Here is a 17464-nt window from a genome sequence, read left to right as displayed (position 1 = left end):
GATCGTAAGATCGTATCCTAGTTGTGCTCTATTTTGCGACAGAAAGGGGACTATATGGGCTGAGGCCAGCTCACCCGGCTGCAGGCGCCGGTTAGGGAAATTGCACTATAACCGACGCCTGCAGCTCCAAATAGGATTTGCCATTGGATTGGGCTCCAGCAAAACACACCGAAAGAAATACCTAAGACCAACCCAGCCCAATTTCTTGTGACCAGCGCATATATACAGGCAGACCGCGAATGACGAGGCCCAAAGTCCTCCTGTCCGGCGTCGCTCGGGAAAAAACGGCCGCGCTGCTCTGCTCCGTCGTTTCAACAGTTTGCCTCGCGCCGCCGCGCCGCCTCCCGCGAAACACCGCGCGTTTTCGAAACCAGCCACCGCCGAAACCGCGGCGTGCCGCGAAGCGTGCAGGTGCAGCTCGCCGGGCACCGTCTCCCAGAACACCGCTCGCCGCGCGCCGTGCCGCACGGGCAACCAATGCCGGCATGGTGCACCTGGCTCCGCCGCGTCCCCCGCCCGCGCTGCTCCTCCGCGCCCCGCAGCCGCCGCTCCCCACCGGGCTGCCGCTGCCCCTCCTCCCGCCCCCCGCGCTGGCCTCGCTCCTCCACGCGGCCGTCGACGCCTCCCCGTCCCTCCGACACCTCCGCAGCCTCCACGGGCTGCTCGTCCGCGTGCCGCTCCCTCCCCACTCCCTCCCCTACCTCCTCTCCCGCCTCCTCCGCCGCCTCGCCGCCCTCCCGCCCCCGCACGCGCCGCTCCCCTACGCGCTCTCCGTCTTCTCCACGCACGCTCCCCCGGACCCCTTCCTCGCCGCCGCGCTCCTCCGCTTCGCGCTCCTCACGCAGCCGCCGCTGAGCCCCTTCCGCCTCTTCTCCCGCCTCCTCCACATTCCCCGCGGCGAGCTCCCCTTCCTCCCGTTCGCCTTCTCCCCGCTCGCCAAGTCCGCCGCGGCCGCCCGCTCCCTCCCGGCCGCCCAGGCCGCCCACGCGGTCTCCATCCTCCTCGGCGGGTTCGATAAGCACCGGTTCGTTGAGAACTCGCTCATCGGCGCCTACGTCACCTGCAACGACGTCGGTGCCGCACGGAAGGTGTTTGATGAAATGGTGGTCAAGGATGTCATATCCTGGACGAGCATTGTGGTGGCCTACACCAGGAGCGGGGACATGGGTTCCGCAGAGGAGGTGTTTGCGCAGTGCCCGCTGAAGGACATGGTGGCATGGACAGCCATGCTCACCGGGTATGCTCAAAATTCCATGCCGGCCAAGGCACTGGAAGTGTTTGATCGGATGGCCACCATTGGCATGGGCATTGACGAGGTCTCATTGACGGGTGCAATCTCAGCTTGTGCTCAGCTTGGCGCGGTGAGGCGCGCTGCCTGGGTTCAGGAGATCGCAGAGAGGAATGGCTTTGGGCAGAATGTGGTTGTCGGGTCGGGGTTGGTGGATATGTATGCCAAGTGCGGACTAATTGATGAAGCACGCAGCGTTTTTGACGGGATGCAGGAGAAGAATGTTTACACATATAGCTCAATGATTGTTGGTCTCGCATCTCATGGGAGGGCTAGAGAGGCAATTGCTTTGTTCAAGGACATGGTTAGGAGGGCCGATGTGGTGCCCAACCATGTGACCTTTATAGGGTTATTGACAGCTTGCAGCCATGCAGGGATGGTCAGAGATGGGCGCTTCTACTTTGCACAGATGAAGGACAAATATGGGATATTGCCATCTCCAGATCACTATACTTGTATGGTCGATTTGCTTGGTCGGGCTGGATTGGTGGACGAAGCTCTAGATCTTGTGAAGTCAATGACCGTAGAGCCTCATGGCGGTGTATGGGGAGCGCTGCTTGGGGCTTGTCGGATCCATGGGAATACTGAGGTTGCCAAGGTTGCAGCTGAACATCTGTTTAAGCTTGAGCCAGAGGGTATAGGGAACTACGTGCTGTTATCGAATACACTTGCATCGGCAGGAAAGTGGGAGGAAGTCTCACAGGTTCGGAAACTGATGAGAAGCCGGGGACTGAAAAAGGATCCTGCCGTGAGCTCGTTTGAAGGCAGAGATGGTTTGGTCCATCAGTTCTTTGCTGGTGACAATTCTCATCCAAGGACCAATGAAATAAAGAAGGCATTATCAGAGCTAGGTGTGAAATTGAAGCATGCTGGTTATGTGCCAGTCCTGACTTCTATTGTTTATGATGTGAGTGATGGAGAGAAAGAAAGGCTGTTAATGGGTCACAGTGAGAAACTTGCTCTGTCGTTTGGATTGCTAACTCTTGGATCTAGATGCACAATTCGAATAGTAAAAAATCTAAGGATCTGCGAGGATTGCCATTTGTTTATGCGACTTGCCTCAAGAGTTGAGCAGGCTGAGATTATAGTCAGGGACAATATGAGATTCCATCATTTCAAAGACGGAGAATGCTCATGTGGTGGATTCTGGTGAAAGAAGAAAAGCAGCAATAGTTCAACAAAATATGGCAGAAAACAGGAACGTGATTGATTAATGCTCCATGTAATAAATTGTTTATTTGGCTTGTTTCTTGAGCATTTGCACACAATATTAAATAGCGGGATAAGATAACTTCAGTGTGCAATATCTGGTTCGAGAGCAGTTTTGGCTTGGCTAATTTGCTACGATTTGTTACATGATGCAGACCTAAGCTGGCAATGTTTGGGTCATAAATAACCTGGGTGTTTGATCACTACTTTAACTTACATTGAATGATCCAGACAAACAAAGCAAATGCAAATAGAGAAACACTGCCCACGGTATATGTTAGCAAGAATTCCTTTTGGAGCATTGGTGGACATAACTATTGCAGGAGGACAGAAGTCAGGTCACTTTCTACTTGCTAATGTCTCTTTCATTCTGGATTATGGGAGAGGACAAATAAGAAATGAATTGCTGCCAATACTTTGCTATCTTGGTGTTACATTAATTTGCTCCTAGCAAGTCCTTGTGCTTGACAGCCTGAGAAGCTCTAGAATTCCGCATACAAATTACTCATGTCTGAGGTATTAGTTCAGACCAAAATTTGAGGCCAGCATGTCAAGGAGATATGATATGCTATGAGATAGCTTGGAAGTGTTAACATCTGCTTCTTGCACCATGAAACCAACTGATCTGGGATGCCAATTGGTTGTCAATTTGTCATCGATGCTGACCAGAAGGGTTTCTTTCCCTGCTGTCGGAGAAGAGCCAGTGTGGTGCTTTTGTTGCATTTGAACTGGGGGCAATGCTTAGTTTGAGATCGAGATCACCTTCCATAGAAACACTCCAACTTTCACCTTCAACTGATTTACTGCTTTCTGGTCTTCTCTCTTGGCTTCTTGAAGTTTCTTCATCGAAGAGGTTTAAGCATGAGACGGGCTTGCATTCTTGAAGAAACGACTGTTCAGGTACTTGCCTAGTATCAGAGTACTGCGCGTTTCCAAGACAAGCAGATTGACTAGTCTCTGACGTACAAGAGCTATTCTTGAGGTTTGGCCTGTGGCCCTGCACCATTTCTCGAGTATCTTCTGTTCTGAGTTGGAAACTGTGCTTCTCGCCACGTAATTCAGCCATCAGTGCTTTCTGTACCCTGTATAGCCGATGCAATTCATGCACCTGACGCAAGAAAACAGGAATGTAAAAAATCTGAGTTGCAGACTGACAAGACAACCACAGAACATCGTAATAGTTGGTTTTCAGATGAATGACTATGCAGGTTAACAGCACTATGCACTGCATTATATCATGAAGGTAGAACACATGTTAATCATTCTCACTGATGACTACAAACGTATATTGCAAATTGAAGAATCTAAAGATCTATTCTGGTATTTGAACTTTAAGTTCCTCGCTTTTGATTTTTTTCCCAATCTCAAATTCTCAATGTTATATAGATGTCTTGTAAATCTGGTGCTTTATGAGATGAATTATGAATAACATAACTACTTGTTACCTGTTGTCTGAAGACCTCATCATGTTCCATGATTGTTCTCCGAAGTGATTCCTTGCTGTCGTGTTTGGAATACCTGTCCATTATATCTGCCAAGATGTCGTTCAAAAGCCCTCCCCCACTAGCTTTCAGCAATATTTTGGCTAGTTTCTGAACAGAACCTCTACTTTCTAGCTCTCTAATGATGTTTATTCCTCCTTTCTCCAACAGGGCAAAGAGGATCCTATGAGTACGAAACAAATCAGTAGCCATTCCTGAAACAGTCAGAGGGAAAGGTCAGGCTTATCACCAATATTGTCTGCATGGTAAGTGAATTATCGCATGATATACTCTTTAAACCGCAACCAGAGTTAGTTCTACAACATGCAAGGTAATTATCATATGCTTGATTGCAGGGATAGAGGGAAAGCAGCCGATGCTGGATGGATGGGCCAACACAGCGTCTGCGAAACCAGACATAGAGCAGCAGTTGACATGAAGATTCACTCACCTGAACATCGGCGACTCATGATGCAGCTGCTTATCTCGCATCTTCACTCTCCTCTGGACTTCTGTTATGGCTCATGAGCACCGGGAACCTCCATACACCAGCAAGGGCAACGACAACGGGCGCAAGCTCTCCTCAGCACCCATTACTCATTTCGAAGCTGCGGGCAGCGACCGAGCATGGGAGAATTGCGATGGAGAAGCTCCGGAATCTGGACGCAGCAGCAAGGCTCCCTCTCCTCCTCATGCCCATGAAGCAGACCGCATCCTTTTGTAGGAATAACAATAGGCGAGCCAACCAAAAGGGGAGGAAAGGCAGCAATGCAAAGGCTCGAGACAGGCTGTGCGGTGGCTAAGCAGGAGCAGGAGCAGGAGCAGGATGCAGGATGCAACGAGGCAAAAGCCGAGGATTTGAGATCGTTGGCAGGAGGCAGACAAGTATACTTGTTTATAACAGACCGGGCAGGCTCAGCTCAAGGAAGGAAGGATCAGGGAAGCGCCAATGGGGCGGCCAAATCTCCGCTGGTTTAATGAACACAAGGAGGAGGGAGGCCAACCTACATGCATGTGGAGTAGATATTTCACGCAGGCCTTGCCGGGACTAAAGATACCAAGGTGTTTTCAAATCGCCACCCCCCACCCCCACTCTGATATAGGATAAGCGAGGCCAGACATATCCTCACATGTTTGCAGTTTGTAGTACTAGTAGTAGTAGATCTGCAGATACCGTGGGCCCGCTGCAAGGAGTTATCCTCGGCTGCTGCTGCTGCTGATGTCCTTGGCGAGTCGTCGTCACAGCCCCGGCCCCTGGGGCCTGGCCACCAGGAGGACTGAAGAAAAGTAAATCTCCGTTTGAGATTCCATGTGATGTGAGTTGCAAGCCCCTTTGCCTAACTTTGCGTTTTCTTTTATTTTTAACCCTGGATGAACAGGCTGTTGTTGCCGTTGATGTGCTGCTGCTGCTGTTTCGGCATGTTCGATCCCTGCCTTCCCAGGATTCTAGGACGCCCGTATCTCAAGCCAGGCCTTTGTTAATCCCCTGATTGCACCGACAAGGTACTAAACTAACCTCTCCTCTTCATCTAAATCACGCCTGGGTTGACTTAACAGTAGCTAGGCTGTTCAATGATCAGTTGGTGATTTGATTTGGGGGTCCAGATTCCATATGGTTTGACTTTTCCTTGTTGTTTCCCTGCCCTCACCTAGTTACCTTGATGGATCCATCCATGCCTTGATTTAAGGCAGCCTCGATCACCATATGATATGAACGCTTCAACGGTATCCCGGGCTAAGCAACAAGATTTTTCTGGGAACGACTTAATCTGGAGTTTTAATAATATGTTTTCTCTCTCTCTCTCTCTCTCTCTCTCTCTTCAGATGTGCTAGTGGTGCATGCGTAACATAGGATGGTAGTAGCACAGTACAACGTAGGATAAGATTGCGCTGCCCATCACTACTTGGCTGTCCGAGAATCCTATGTCGACAACTCATCACAAAACTTAATGCCGGGGTCCGGCCATGTTACTTTCTATCCACTCTAACCCCAAACTGCATTCCCTTCTCGTGCTCCTTTTTCCACCAAGGAAAGGATTCTGGATGCTATCAGACTGTCACTGTTCCGAAAAGGATTTGCACTTGGAGATATACTCCATGGCATGATGACACTGTTGACCCTGTCTCGTGTTGTTCAGGTTGGTGTTCATTGATGAGCCCAATCTTGTTGGTTAGGTTCTGAATTATACAACACCAAGTAGAGTAGTAACTTACGCGGCACGGGTCCGGTCCTGATTCGTGTGATTGCGTCCGTAGAATAGAATGAATGAATGAATAAAGCTACTAGCACTTGACATTAATACTGTACCATGACATGAGGTGGGAATCTAACAGACATTTTTGTCCAGCAGCCCCCATACCATATGCCCAATATCAGACAAGCAAATATCTAGCATGGAAAGGAACATCGCAACGTCACGGGCTCACGGCCATCCACGTACCGCCCGGGGTCAGACAGGCAGCATCAACCTTTGTGGATAACTTCGAGAACGATCTACTGGCCCTCGTTGCGCTCCCAGTCCCAGACCAGATATTCGATGGTTCCTTTCAGGAAAGACTAGCTATATACGGGTGGCCAACTTGTGAAGAAAGGTACACGCGTATTAACAAAATGTTCAGTTCAATTTCCTTTGACAATTCTTGCTTACACAGATACGTCTCGTGTCCCGCCTCGGTGGCCCATCGACGACCACATCATCTCCATGCCATTCGATGCGTCGAAACGCGGAGGCTTGTTTCCTTTTCTCGAAAGGAAAATTCTCTGGCCAGCCCATGTGTCCGCCCGTGGCGCGCAGCTGATCTCCTGCCTGCGTGCTCTCGGAAAACAAAAGCCGGATGCTGGAGGAGGAACGGGGCTGACCATGTGACCGATGCTGCTGCTGCTGCTGGTGGTGGGAGATCTGGAGAATCGGGCGTGGTGGTAGGGGGAGAGAGAGAGAGAGAGGCCAAATAAGGAGCAGCACCGGCGGGCAGCGGCCAAATAATGGCGAGCCGACTGTCGCGCTCGCCCCGCCCGACAGGCTACCTGCCGCCGATCCCTTTCCTCGCTGTCCTCGTCGTCCGGGCAATCTCTTGATGAGTCTTGCCTACGTGCGTGCGTACGTGCGTGCTGTGTGTGTGCGCTTGGTGGCCAGCACAAACAACATCAAACTGGCTGGACGGACGGATCACATGGACCACACCACCACCCCGTGGCACCCCCTGTCCCGGTCGGTGTTCGCATACGTTTTTGTTTCTGAACGGTGTTCACATATACGTGCTACTCTACCAGCGCTGGCCCTTGGATGCCCCCGGGTTTGGGCATAGATTATTGGCGGCCTTTTGGACCTTTCCCGGCCTAATTTTTTCTGCTGGCTCCTCGCTCGTAGTGGACGGATCGCAAAGTGCGTTTCAGGGCGTGGTGATATGGGTATCTTATCTGTGACCGTCGTCATGCCTATGCTTCATGGTCGCCTTTACTCTCTCTGCGGACAGAAAAAAACTGTGAGCGCATCAATGATTTGGTCTAGTTTGAGATGGACTGGGTTCCACCGTTTTCTGCGCTTTACACATACTGCACAGTGAAAAAACCGCCTTTGTCCAGAGACAGGATGCATTTTTCTAGGGATTTGTTTTTCAGAGCCTACCTTCTTTTTTGAAGATTTTTCTTTTTTGCAGAGTCTACTAGGCGTACCTTTTCGGTAGGCTTTTGGATTCGGTCATGGGCCCTAGGCCTTGTAGATGATGATGGACCACATTAGGCCCAACGAACCTTCACCATGGTGGGTGAAACCAAGGTGAACCACATCCAGGAAGCGAAAAGGAATCACGAACGGGTGAGCCTGCCTGCCTGCCTGCCTACGGCTGGCCGGACGACATCCACGACACCCACGCAAACCCTCGCGGCTAGCAAGCAAAATCGGCTTCAGATGAGGCTCTGCTCGCCGAATCTCCGGCAAGCCGCTGCCGGCGCCGGCGGCGCCAACGCCCCCCTTGCAGGAGCTCTCCGCAAGGTGCGCACTTCCACTCGTCGCAGCCTCTTATTCTCCAACCATTTCCTCTCCCCTTGCTGCACTGACCGATCCTAATTGTGCTGTCATGCACAGAGTTCTTCAAGCTCCCTTATCCATGGCCGTCTCAGCTTCGGCCACGCGTCGCTGCAGACACCGAACCACCGCGCCAGGAGAGCAGGTCCGTGCACAAAAGGAAAAAAATTTACAGCTACACCATCCATGAGAAGTATTGTAATTGCCAGAATTGTTGGATTGATTAAACATGTGTTGATTGATTGGTACCTGAAGGGTGGGCGGTGCGGGTGCTTCCCCTGACGGAGGAGAACGTGGAGAGGGTGCTGGACGAGGTGCGGCCGAGCCTGATGCGGGACGGAGGCAACGTGGCCCTGCACGAGATCGACGGCCTCGTCGTCGTGCTCATGCTCCAGGGCGCCTGCGGCTCCTGCCCCAGCTCCACCATGACGCTCAAGATGGGCATCGAGTCCCGCCTCCGCGACAAGATCCCCGAGATTCTTGAGGTCGAGCAAATCCATGACACCGAGACCGGGCTCGAGCTCAACACCGAGAACGTCGAGAAGGTCAGCCAGATACTTGTGTCTGTGTGCTCACTCACTGATCAATGCTCCATTTGGCATGCTACTGATCTGTTTTCTGAGCCTGTAAAATCATGTTACAGTTTAGATGGTCTTTTTATTGATCAAACTGTGAATCTGAAGTTTGTATGATGTTTGTAGGTGCTAGATGAGATCAGGCCGTACCTTTCCGGCACCGGAGGTGGAAGCTTAGACCTTGTTCAGATCGATGGTTTCGTCGTCAAGATTCAAATCAGTGGGCCTGCAGCAGGTGTAATGACAGTACGTGTAGCTGTAACACAAAAACTGAGAGAGAAAATACCATCGATACTGGCTGTTGAGTTGACAGAGTAGAAACAGAAATTCAGTTGTGCATCAACCAAAGGAAGACAAAATTCAGCTTTGTGATTACTTTTCCAAGTCGGTGCTACAGTCTTTTAGTTCTGAATGACTGCAATGAAATGCTGAGCATACTAATACACTTGTTTTGTACAAGAATTATGTGGCTGGGAGAGAAGAAAACTCATGTCACCATTAAATCTGAAAGATATAATTCAGCAGAACTTTGGACCATTGTTACGACAATGAATAAATCGGAGTGAACTTATCAATATATTGTATCAATTCTAGACTTCCAGTGCATTCATTCCCTTGGTAAAGGCTAAGCAAACATTTTCTGCAGAACTGGAATCTTCAGTTTCTCTAGTGGCACCTGGCTCCACAAAAATTCCTTCTCAGTGTCTCAAACTCTTTAGCAACTCAAAGATTCTCCAATCTACATATCTTTCTCTCAAATTGGCGGCTTGGGGCTATCTTATTATTCCCTCTTTGTCCCAGTCAAAGAGAGTTAGGTTATTGCAAGCCTAGCTCTTTATTCCTTGTCGGTCCCAGTCAAATCAAGTTTGTTCATTGCAACAGCCAACATTTCAACCTCGATATCAGAGGGTATAAACAGAGACCTTTGCTAAACCATGCCGGCTTGGAAATTTTACACGGTCCAAGAAATAAATATGCTTCCTTTCAAAAGGAATCACAAGACGGTGGATAGCTTCAAGCAGCTTTTTCTTCAGCTTGATGCTCCTGTGACTGGGTTGCCTTCATCATTTGCCTAATCTCATCAACCTTCCCAAACTCCCGCTTCTTCTTCAAAAACCCTTCCAAAACCCGAAATGCACGCTCTGTTGGCGCCATTCCCATCTCAACCAGCTCCCGAAAGCACCTATATGCTTCACCAACTACGTCTCTGCAGCATAAACCAGTAACCAGAACATCCAAAGCATGCCTATGAGGTACACATCCTTTACCGATCAGATAATCCCACAGCTCAAGGCCAAGATCCGGTCGCCCATTCTCGCAAAAGACTTTCATGAGCAACATTGTTGTCCTGGTTCTTGGCATGAACCCTGAGCCAATCATCTTGCCATATATCTTCCAGATCCCCTCCAAGTTACCAGCCCTCTGGAACCCACACAGCATAGTGTTGTAGGTGACATCGTCCAGACCAAAACCTTTCTGCTCCATCTCGCTCATGAGCGCCATCCCGGACTGCAAATCCCTTGCCCTCACATAGGCCCCCATGAGCGCATTGTGAGCTCCACGGTCCGGAGTCACTCCGCACTGCTCCATTTCGTCAAACAGGAGGCGTGCACGGGCCGCGTCCCTCACAATCCCAGCCCCGTATATCAGCGTGGTGAAAACCTGCAGCGTGGGCTTGCAGTTGTCCCTCTTGCGCATTTCGTCGAGCAGCTGGAGGGCGTCCAGAAACCTGCCTTTCTTGCAGTAGGCGTCCATCCTGACGCAGTAGGACACGGCGTCCGGGACGAAGCCGCGCAGCACCGCGTCATGGTAGAAGAGGTCGAGCGCCTGCGCGTGGCCGGCCTCCTTGAACCCGAGCAGCAGCGTGTTGAAGGTGCGGGTGTCGGGCGGGTACGCGTCCCGGTACCGGTGGAACAGCGCGCGCGCCTCGGCGACGCGGCCCCGGGCGCAGAAGACGCGGAGCAGCGCGTTCAGCTCGGCGGCGCCGAACGAGCGCCCCGCGCGCGCCCAGACGGCGGCGGCGGACTCGAAGCAGCTGACGGCGGCCGCGAAGGACGCGCCCGGAGCGGAGGCGCAGAGCGCCGTGGAGAGGATGACGGAGAGGGCGGGCACGGAGAGGAGGTGGGGGCGGGTGGACGGGAGCGACTCGAGCAGCTGGAAGGAGTGGTGCGCGTAGCGGCGGGAGCGCGCGAGCAGGCGGAGGAGGACGGGGAGGGAGCTCTCCGGGACGGGGAAATGGGGGAGCTCGAGCACGCGGCGGTACAGGGAGAGCGCCGGGAGGGGTGGGGAGTGGGAGAGCAGGAGGTGGGAGAGGAGCGGCGTGAGGAGGGAAGGCGAGGCGGGCAGGATGGCGGTGAGGAGCGGCGGGATCGCCGGCGCGTGCGCGAGGAGGAGGCGGGCGAGGTGAGGGACGGTCGGGGCGAGGAGCCGCTGGGCGGCGCCGGGCGGCGGCAGCAGGTTGGGCATGGACGCGAGGCGCACCGGTCTCCCGAGTTCCGGGGTGAGGAATTTGACAAAGGGTAATGATAACTGGTCGACGTTCGCCAGGAACGATTTTCCGGCGAACTATGTGCGAACCTTTGGATTTGGTGGCTCGCATCTTGGCGCAGGTCTCCTGCCACGTCAGCATCAAGCAAGCGTTCGCTTTGAACGAAAAACACACGAACGAGGACGTTGAAGTACTCTCTCACTCACTCGCTTGGTAGATCCCCCCTCCACACTCTTATTCTTGTCCCGTGAGGCGGTGCAGGGGAGAGCCGGAGAGGTCGTCGTTGCCGACGACGAGGCGGGGGGAGGGGGGTGAATGCGACAAGGTCGAGGTAGAGGTTGTCCATGAGGAGATGGGGGCTCTTCGCTCGGCACACACCTCCACGCCCTTGTTGACGGTGAGGCAAGCCGGGTCTTCAAAGGCCGATGCGAGCGTCTTTAAGGTTTGTCGATGCGACGAACTGAGCGGGCGCAAGGTGAGCTTGAGCGGGCTTGTAGCGGGGTGCTTCGGTGACCCATCGGGAGGCTACGACGGGCGAAACTACCGCGGGGACGACGGGCATGACAGTCTTGTCAGGAGGATGCATTGCATCTCATATGGCCGCTGGATCTGGAGAGGAAGTAGGCGCGATGCCGCCCGGTTGGGAGGGAGCAGCTTCAGTGCCGCCCTTGGTGTGTGATGGCTCTGACGGATTCCACTCAGTTGACGACCCCCATTTGGAGGATATCAGAGGAGTAGAGGAAGAGCGACACCTACGGCAATAGTTGATACCATTTCTCTCAAAACATCTCTCATCTGTCTAATATGGTGGACATGCGCTCACTTCTATCGGAGTGTTGTACTCGAAGTCAGGACACATACCGCATACACAAAACCCACTACAAAACAAAAACTACCACATAACTAAAACTACTACAATAAACACCTAAAAAAATTACTACAAAAACTACCACATCTAATTAACAATACTACAAAATAAACTAATAAAAACTACTAAAAGTCAAAAACAACAAAAATTCACAGTGAGGGCCGACAGAGGGGGGCATCGATGGAGGCCAACCGAGGGGGAGCGCGGGTGGAGACCGTCCGGAGGAGGAGGCGGATGGGCGATGCGGTGCCCATGGGGCCAGCCGAGGAGACACGAGTGAAGGCTAGCCGAAGGAGAAGGCAATCAGGCGGTGGGTGGGCGCTGGTGTGGCCGGCCGAAGGAGGTAACAACCGAGCAGAAGGGAGGTTGTCGGTGTTGCTGACCGAGTGAGGACGCCAGCGGCCGGGAGGAGCGGGAGGAGGCGGTGGCGGATTGAAGAGAAGGCGAAAGAGCTCCCGCGCGCGAATGAGGAGAGAGAGCGCGGGGAATTTTAGTTAAGTGTTTGGCGCTGGCTTTTCGGAGCGCTTGTCGGTGGAAACTTGGAAAAGATCCACCAAACCTAGTTTTAGGTCATCACTTTTACCGAGATGGGTTCTTGGAAAAGGTAACCTTGTCGAGTGGAAAACTCGGAAAAAATCCCTCAAACCTAGATCTAGGTTATCAGTTTTACCGAGAGGGTTCTCAAAAAAGGTAAACTTGTCGTGTGGAGTTCTCGAAAAAGGTAACCTTATAGCGTGGGGTTCTTGGAAAAGGTAACCTTGCTTATTGGGACTCTTTGCAAAAAATAGTAGAACATTTATGCATCTTTTTCATGTAACCCATCATCAAAAACAGATGTAACAATAATATCATTATCTTAAATATTATAGACATGTCATTTTTGACGCTGAAACTGTAGCAATATAACAAATTTATCAAATACTGCAGGCGGGTCCAGAAAATACCGAGGACTGACACGTGTCATGCGGTGGCCTTCTTTGAGAGAATGAAAAGTTTTGAGACCAAGGAAGCAATATGAACCACACTTCTTTTCACCAAGCGGACACATTTTCTCTCGATACCCAAAGACTACCTCGGAGATGGTGCAACTTGCAAGCGCCCTTAGGGAAGGCTTTTTTGAAATGCGCCAAACTTTTACCATACCCAAAGACTACCTCGGAGATTTACTGTATCGTACGATTTTTCGAGGATCTAAACAATTGGATCATTACTCTCATACATACGTAACAGACAAAAATAATTTAACAACATTAATAAAAGGAGCCGACAACCATCATTGTTCTCATTAAGAATATAGAGTGTCATTGTGGACCTTCTCTGCTTGCAACATGTGAAGATTCACAATGACAACCCATATCCTTGAGAGTGTAATGAGGGCCGAAGGTTACAACATTTGGACTACCCGACTATTTAAGTAGGTCCCGTCGCTTGTCCTTAGTTGAGCTCGGATTAAACTAACCATACTACTTTTAGAGGAAGCAGAAGCAAGATGTAGACCGTATTCACAGGGTAGAAAGAAATTACGAGGAGTTATACCACATTGTAAGACGACAACAGGAGAAACTGCACACAAATAGCCACCAAAGGGCGGCATCTCCACGACAGGAGCAAGTAGATCCAACATTGGATGATACTGTCGTCCCATCTATGCGGAAAAGCAGCATGTGTTCCACAATGGCTCGCTACCCCATGGATGAAATCAAAGAGAGGACAAGTTGTGAGCTATACCGGAAAATGAAGAACATATCCATGAACGTGTCGGTCGGCTTTGCTTTACCGAGTGCACCTGGAGCAACCATCCATTGCAATCTGATTTCAGTTGGCTATGCTAAAGTCGGGATGGATGAAGTTCTGTCGGGATATGAGTCACTAGAGCTTGACATTCGTGGAGGCGAAGAGGGGGGATACTGGAGGGGTCGCACATTGTGTCATTTTATGAAGAAAGGAATGCACCGTGTTTCCAAACTATACGCCAAGGCCATTGACTCTTCCGAGTAGCAATACACCTCAATCTCCGCTGCGTCAGCTGTTGGAAATATGCCCTAGAGGCAATAATAAATTAGTTATTATTATATTTCTTTGTTCATGATAATAGTTTGTTATCCCTGCTATATTGTATTGATTGGAAACACAAATACATGTGTGGATACATAGACAAAACAATGTCCCTAGTAAGCCACTAGTTGACTAGCTCGTTGATCAAAGATGGTCAAGGTTTCCTGACCATAGACAAGTGTTGTCACTTGATAACGGGATCACATCATTAGGAGAATCATGTGATGGACAAGACCCAAATTATAAATGTAGCATGTGATTGTGTTATTTTGTTGCTATTGTTTTCTGCGTGTCAAGTATTCATTCCTATGACCATGAGATCATGTAACTCACTAACACCGGAGGAATGCCTTATGTGTATCAAATGTCATAACGTTACTGGGTGACTATAAAGGTGCTCTACAGGTATCTCCGAAGGTGTCCGTTGAGTTAGCATGGATCAAGACTGGGATTTGTCACTCCGTGTGACAGAGAGGTATCTTGGGGCCCACTCGGTAATACAACATCACATATAAGCCTTGCAAGCAATGTGACTCAAGTGTGAGTCACGGGATCTTGTATTACGAAACGAGTAAAGAGACTTGCCGGTAATGAGATTGAAATAGGTATAGGGATACCGACGATCAAATCTCAGGCAAGTAACATACCGAAGGACAAAGGGAATGTTATACAGGATTATACGAATCCTTGGCACAGAGGTTCAACCGATAAGATCTTCGTAGAATATGTAGGATCCAATATGGGCATCCAGGTCCCGCTATTGGATATTGACCGAGAAGTGTCTCGGGTGATGTCTGCATAGTTCTCGAACCCGCAAGGTCTGCACACTTAAGGTTCGATGATGTTTTTGTATAGTTGAGTTACATGTGTTGGTGACCGAAGGTTGTTCAGAGTCCCAGATGAGATCGCAAACGTCACGAGGGTTTCCAGAATGGTCCGGAAACGAAGATTGATATATAGGAAGTTGGTGTTTGGATTCCGGAAAGTTTTCGGGCATTACCGAGAGTGTACCGAGAGTGACGAATGGGTTCCAGGAGCCCACTGGGTGGGCCCACCACGTCCCAAGGGGTCCACATGGGTTTATTCGATGCGCAATAAGGTATAATGGGCTGATAAAGTCATCCAAGGAAAGCCCATGAGGAAAAAGTGGAAAATCCAAAAGAGGTGGGAAAATAAGGAAGGAGTCCTAATCCAAGTGGGATTGGAGAAGGACTCTTCCCTTCCCACTTCGGCCGACCCAAGGAGGGCCTCTTTGGCCGGCGCCCTAAGGGCTTGCCCCACCCCTTGACTCCTCCTATATATACTTGAGGTTTAGGGCTGTTTGAGACACAACTTTGCCACGTGCAACTCAAACCTACACTTCGTAGTTCTTCCTCTAGATTATATTTCTGCGGAGCTCGGGCGGAGCCCTGCAGAAATAGATCATCACCAACACCGGCGCGCCGTCATGCTGCCGGATAACTCATCTACTTCTCCGTCTCTCTTGCTGGATCAAGAAGGCCGAGATCGTCATCGAGCTGTACGTGTGCTGAACGCGAGGTGCCGTCCGTTCGGCGCTAGATCGGAACGGGTCGTGGGACGACGATGATTTGAATCACGAAGCTGTACCACTACATCAACCGCATTTTTTAACGCTTCCTGCTGAGTGATCTACAAGGTTATGTGGATCAAATCTCCCTCTCATAGATGAACATCACCATGATTGGTCTTCGTGTGTGTAGGAGATTTTTTGTTTCCCATGCAACGTTCCCCAACAGTGGCATCATGAGCTAGGTTCATGCGTAGATGTTATCTCGAGTAGAACAGAAAAGGTTTTGTGGATGTTGATGTTTGATTTGCTTCCCTCCTTAGTATTTTCTTGATTCGGCGGTATTGTTGGATTGAAGCGGACCGGACCGACATTACTCGTACGCTTACGAGAGACTGGTTTCATCGACTAACATGCAACTCGTTGCATAAAGATGACTGGCGGGTGTGTGTTTCTTCAAATTTAGTTGAATTGGTTTTGACCGAGGCGGTCCTTGGAGACAGGTTAAATACCAATTTGCACATCTTCGTTGTGGTTTTTGCGTAAGTAAGATGCGATCATACTAGATACCCATAGCAGCCACGTAAAACATGCAACAACAAATTAGAGGACGTCTAACTTGTTTTTGCAGGGTATGCTTCTGATATGATATGGCCAATGACGTGATGTGATATATTGGATGTATGAGATGGTCATGTTGTAATAGTTAATATCGACTTGCACGTCGATGCTATGGCAACCGGCAGGAGCCATAGGGTTGTCTTTAAACTAACGTTTGTGTTTGCAGATGCGTTTACTATAGTGCTAGGTCATAGCTTTAGTAGTAATAGCATAGATAACACGACAACCTCGATGACGGCACGATGATGGAGATCATGATGATGGAGATCATGGTGTGGCACTGATACGTCTCCAATGTATCTATAATTTTTGATGGTTCCATGCTATTATCTTTACAACTTTGGATGTTTTATATGCATGAATATGCTATTTTATATCTTTTTTGGGCCTATCCAATTAACTTAGTGCCTAGTGTCAGTTTCTGTTTTTCCGAGTTTTTGACCTTTTTCAGAACGGAGTCCAACTGGAATAAAACTTTCGCGATGATTTTTTTGGACCAAAAGAGATCCCCGAAGCTTGGAAGAAGGCCATAAGAGCCACGAGGGAGTCACAAGCCCAGGAGGCGCCCCCTAGGCCTCATCTAGCAGGCTTGTGACCTCCTCGTGGGCCCAACCGACATAATTCCACCGCCATAAATTCCTATAAATACAGAAATCCCCAAAAAGAAACCTAGATCGGGAGTTCCGCCGCCGCAAGCCTCTGTAGCCACCAAAAACCAATCTGGAGCCCGTTCCGGCACCCTGCCGGAGGGGGAATCCATCTCCGGTGGCCATCTTCATCATCCCAGCGATCTCCATGACGAGGAGGGAGTAGTTCACCCTCGGGGCTGAAGGCATGTACCAGTAGCTATGTGTTTGATCTCTCTCTCGTGTTCTTGAGATGTCATGATCTCGATGTACCGCGGGCTTTGCTACTATAGTTGGATCTTATGATGTTCTTCCCCTCTCCTTTCTTGTAATGAATTGAGTTTCCCCTTTGAAGTTATCTTATCGGATTGAGTCTTTAAGAACACTTGATGTATGTCTTGCACATGTCTATCTGTGGTGACAATGGGATATTCATGTGAGTACTTGATGTATGTTTTGGTGATCAACTTGCGGGTTTCGTGACATTGGGAACCTATGCATATGGGTTGGCACACGTTTTGACTCTCCGGTAGAAACTTCGGGGCACTCTTTGAAGTTCTATGTGTTGGTTGAATAGATGATTCTGAGATTGTGTGATGCATATCGTATAATCATGTCCACAGATACTTGAGGTGACAATGGAGTATCTAGGTGACATTAGGGCCTTGGTTGATATGTGTCTTAAGGTGTTATTCTAGTA

General features: G+C 50.1%; 3 protein-coding genes across 3 annotated transcripts; 2 read left to right on the top strand and 1 right to left on the bottom strand.

The window, feature by feature from the left end:
- The first annotated feature begins 239 nt into the window (after positions 1-239).
- On the top strand, positions 240-2579 carry LOC123409340 (pentatricopeptide repeat-containing protein At5g44230). The gene has a single exon (XM_045102271.1). The coding sequence runs from the start codon at positions 240-242 to the stop codon at positions 2439-2441; it is 2202 nt and encodes a 733-aa protein (XP_044958206.1). The 3' UTR covers positions 2442-2579.
- A 310-nt stretch (positions 2580-2889) lies between these two features.
- Positions 2890-5093, bottom strand: LOC123413330. Its single transcript, XM_045106271.1, has 3 exons — positions 4430-5093; positions 3943-4193; positions 2890-3605 (listed from the first exon to the last, which is right to left on the bottom strand). The coding sequence occupies exons 1-3, from the start codon at positions 4446-4448 to the stop codon at positions 3150-3152; spliced, it is 726 nt and encodes a 241-aa protein (XP_044962206.1). The 5' UTR covers positions 4449-5093; the 3' UTR covers positions 2890-3149.
- A 76-nt stretch (positions 5094-5169) lies between these two features.
- Positions 5170-8953, top strand: LOC123413329 (nifU-like protein 3, chloroplastic). Its single transcript, XM_045106270.1, has 7 exons — positions 5170-5265; positions 5358-5481; positions 6330-6570; positions 7636-7970; positions 8064-8148; positions 8259-8548; positions 8705-8953. The coding sequence occupies exons 4-7, from the start codon at positions 7737-7739 to the stop codon at positions 8894-8896; spliced, it is 801 nt and encodes a 266-aa protein (XP_044962205.1). The 5' UTR covers positions 5170-5265; positions 5358-5481; positions 6330-6570; positions 7636-7736; the 3' UTR covers positions 8897-8953.
- Positions 8954-17464: the final 8511 nt, after the last annotated feature.

This window comes from Hordeum vulgare, chromosome 7H (assembly GCF_904849725.1).
Source record: "Hordeum vulgare subsp. vulgare chromosome 7H, MorexV3_pseudomolecules_assembly, whole genome shotgun sequence".
Classification (NCBI taxonomy): domain Eukaryota; kingdom Viridiplantae; phylum Streptophyta; class Magnoliopsida; order Poales; family Poaceae; genus Hordeum; species Hordeum vulgare.
This window is presented reverse-complemented; position numbering and strand designations above follow the sequence as displayed.

What these genes read in the sequence shown, in the direction of transcription:
- LOC123413329 (XM_045106270.1), top strand. Translation starts at nt 7,737, where the DNA reads ATGGTGGGTGAAACCAAGGTGAACCACATCCAGGAAGCGAAAAGGAAT. An exon ending in TTGCAGGAGCTCTCCGCAAG is followed by an intron (nt 7,971 to 8,063) that starts GTGCGCACTTCC and finishes TGTCATGCACAG; the next exon opens with AGTTCTTCAAGCTCCCTTAT. An exon ending in CCACCGCGCCAGGAGAGCAG is followed by an intron (nt 8,149 to 8,258) that starts GTCCGTGCACAA and finishes TGGTACCTGAAG; the next exon opens with GGTGGGCGGTGCGGGTGCTT.
- LOC123413330 (XM_045106271.1), bottom strand. An exon ending in ATGAGGTCTTCAGACAACAG is followed by an intron (nt 3,606 to 3,942) that starts GTAACAAGTAGT and finishes TTCTTGCGTCAG; the next exon opens with GTGCATGAATTGCATCGGCT.
- LOC123409340 (XM_045102271.1), top strand. Translation starts at nt 240, where the DNA reads ATGACGAGGCCCAAAGTCCTCCTGTCCGGCGTCGCTCGGGAAAAAACG.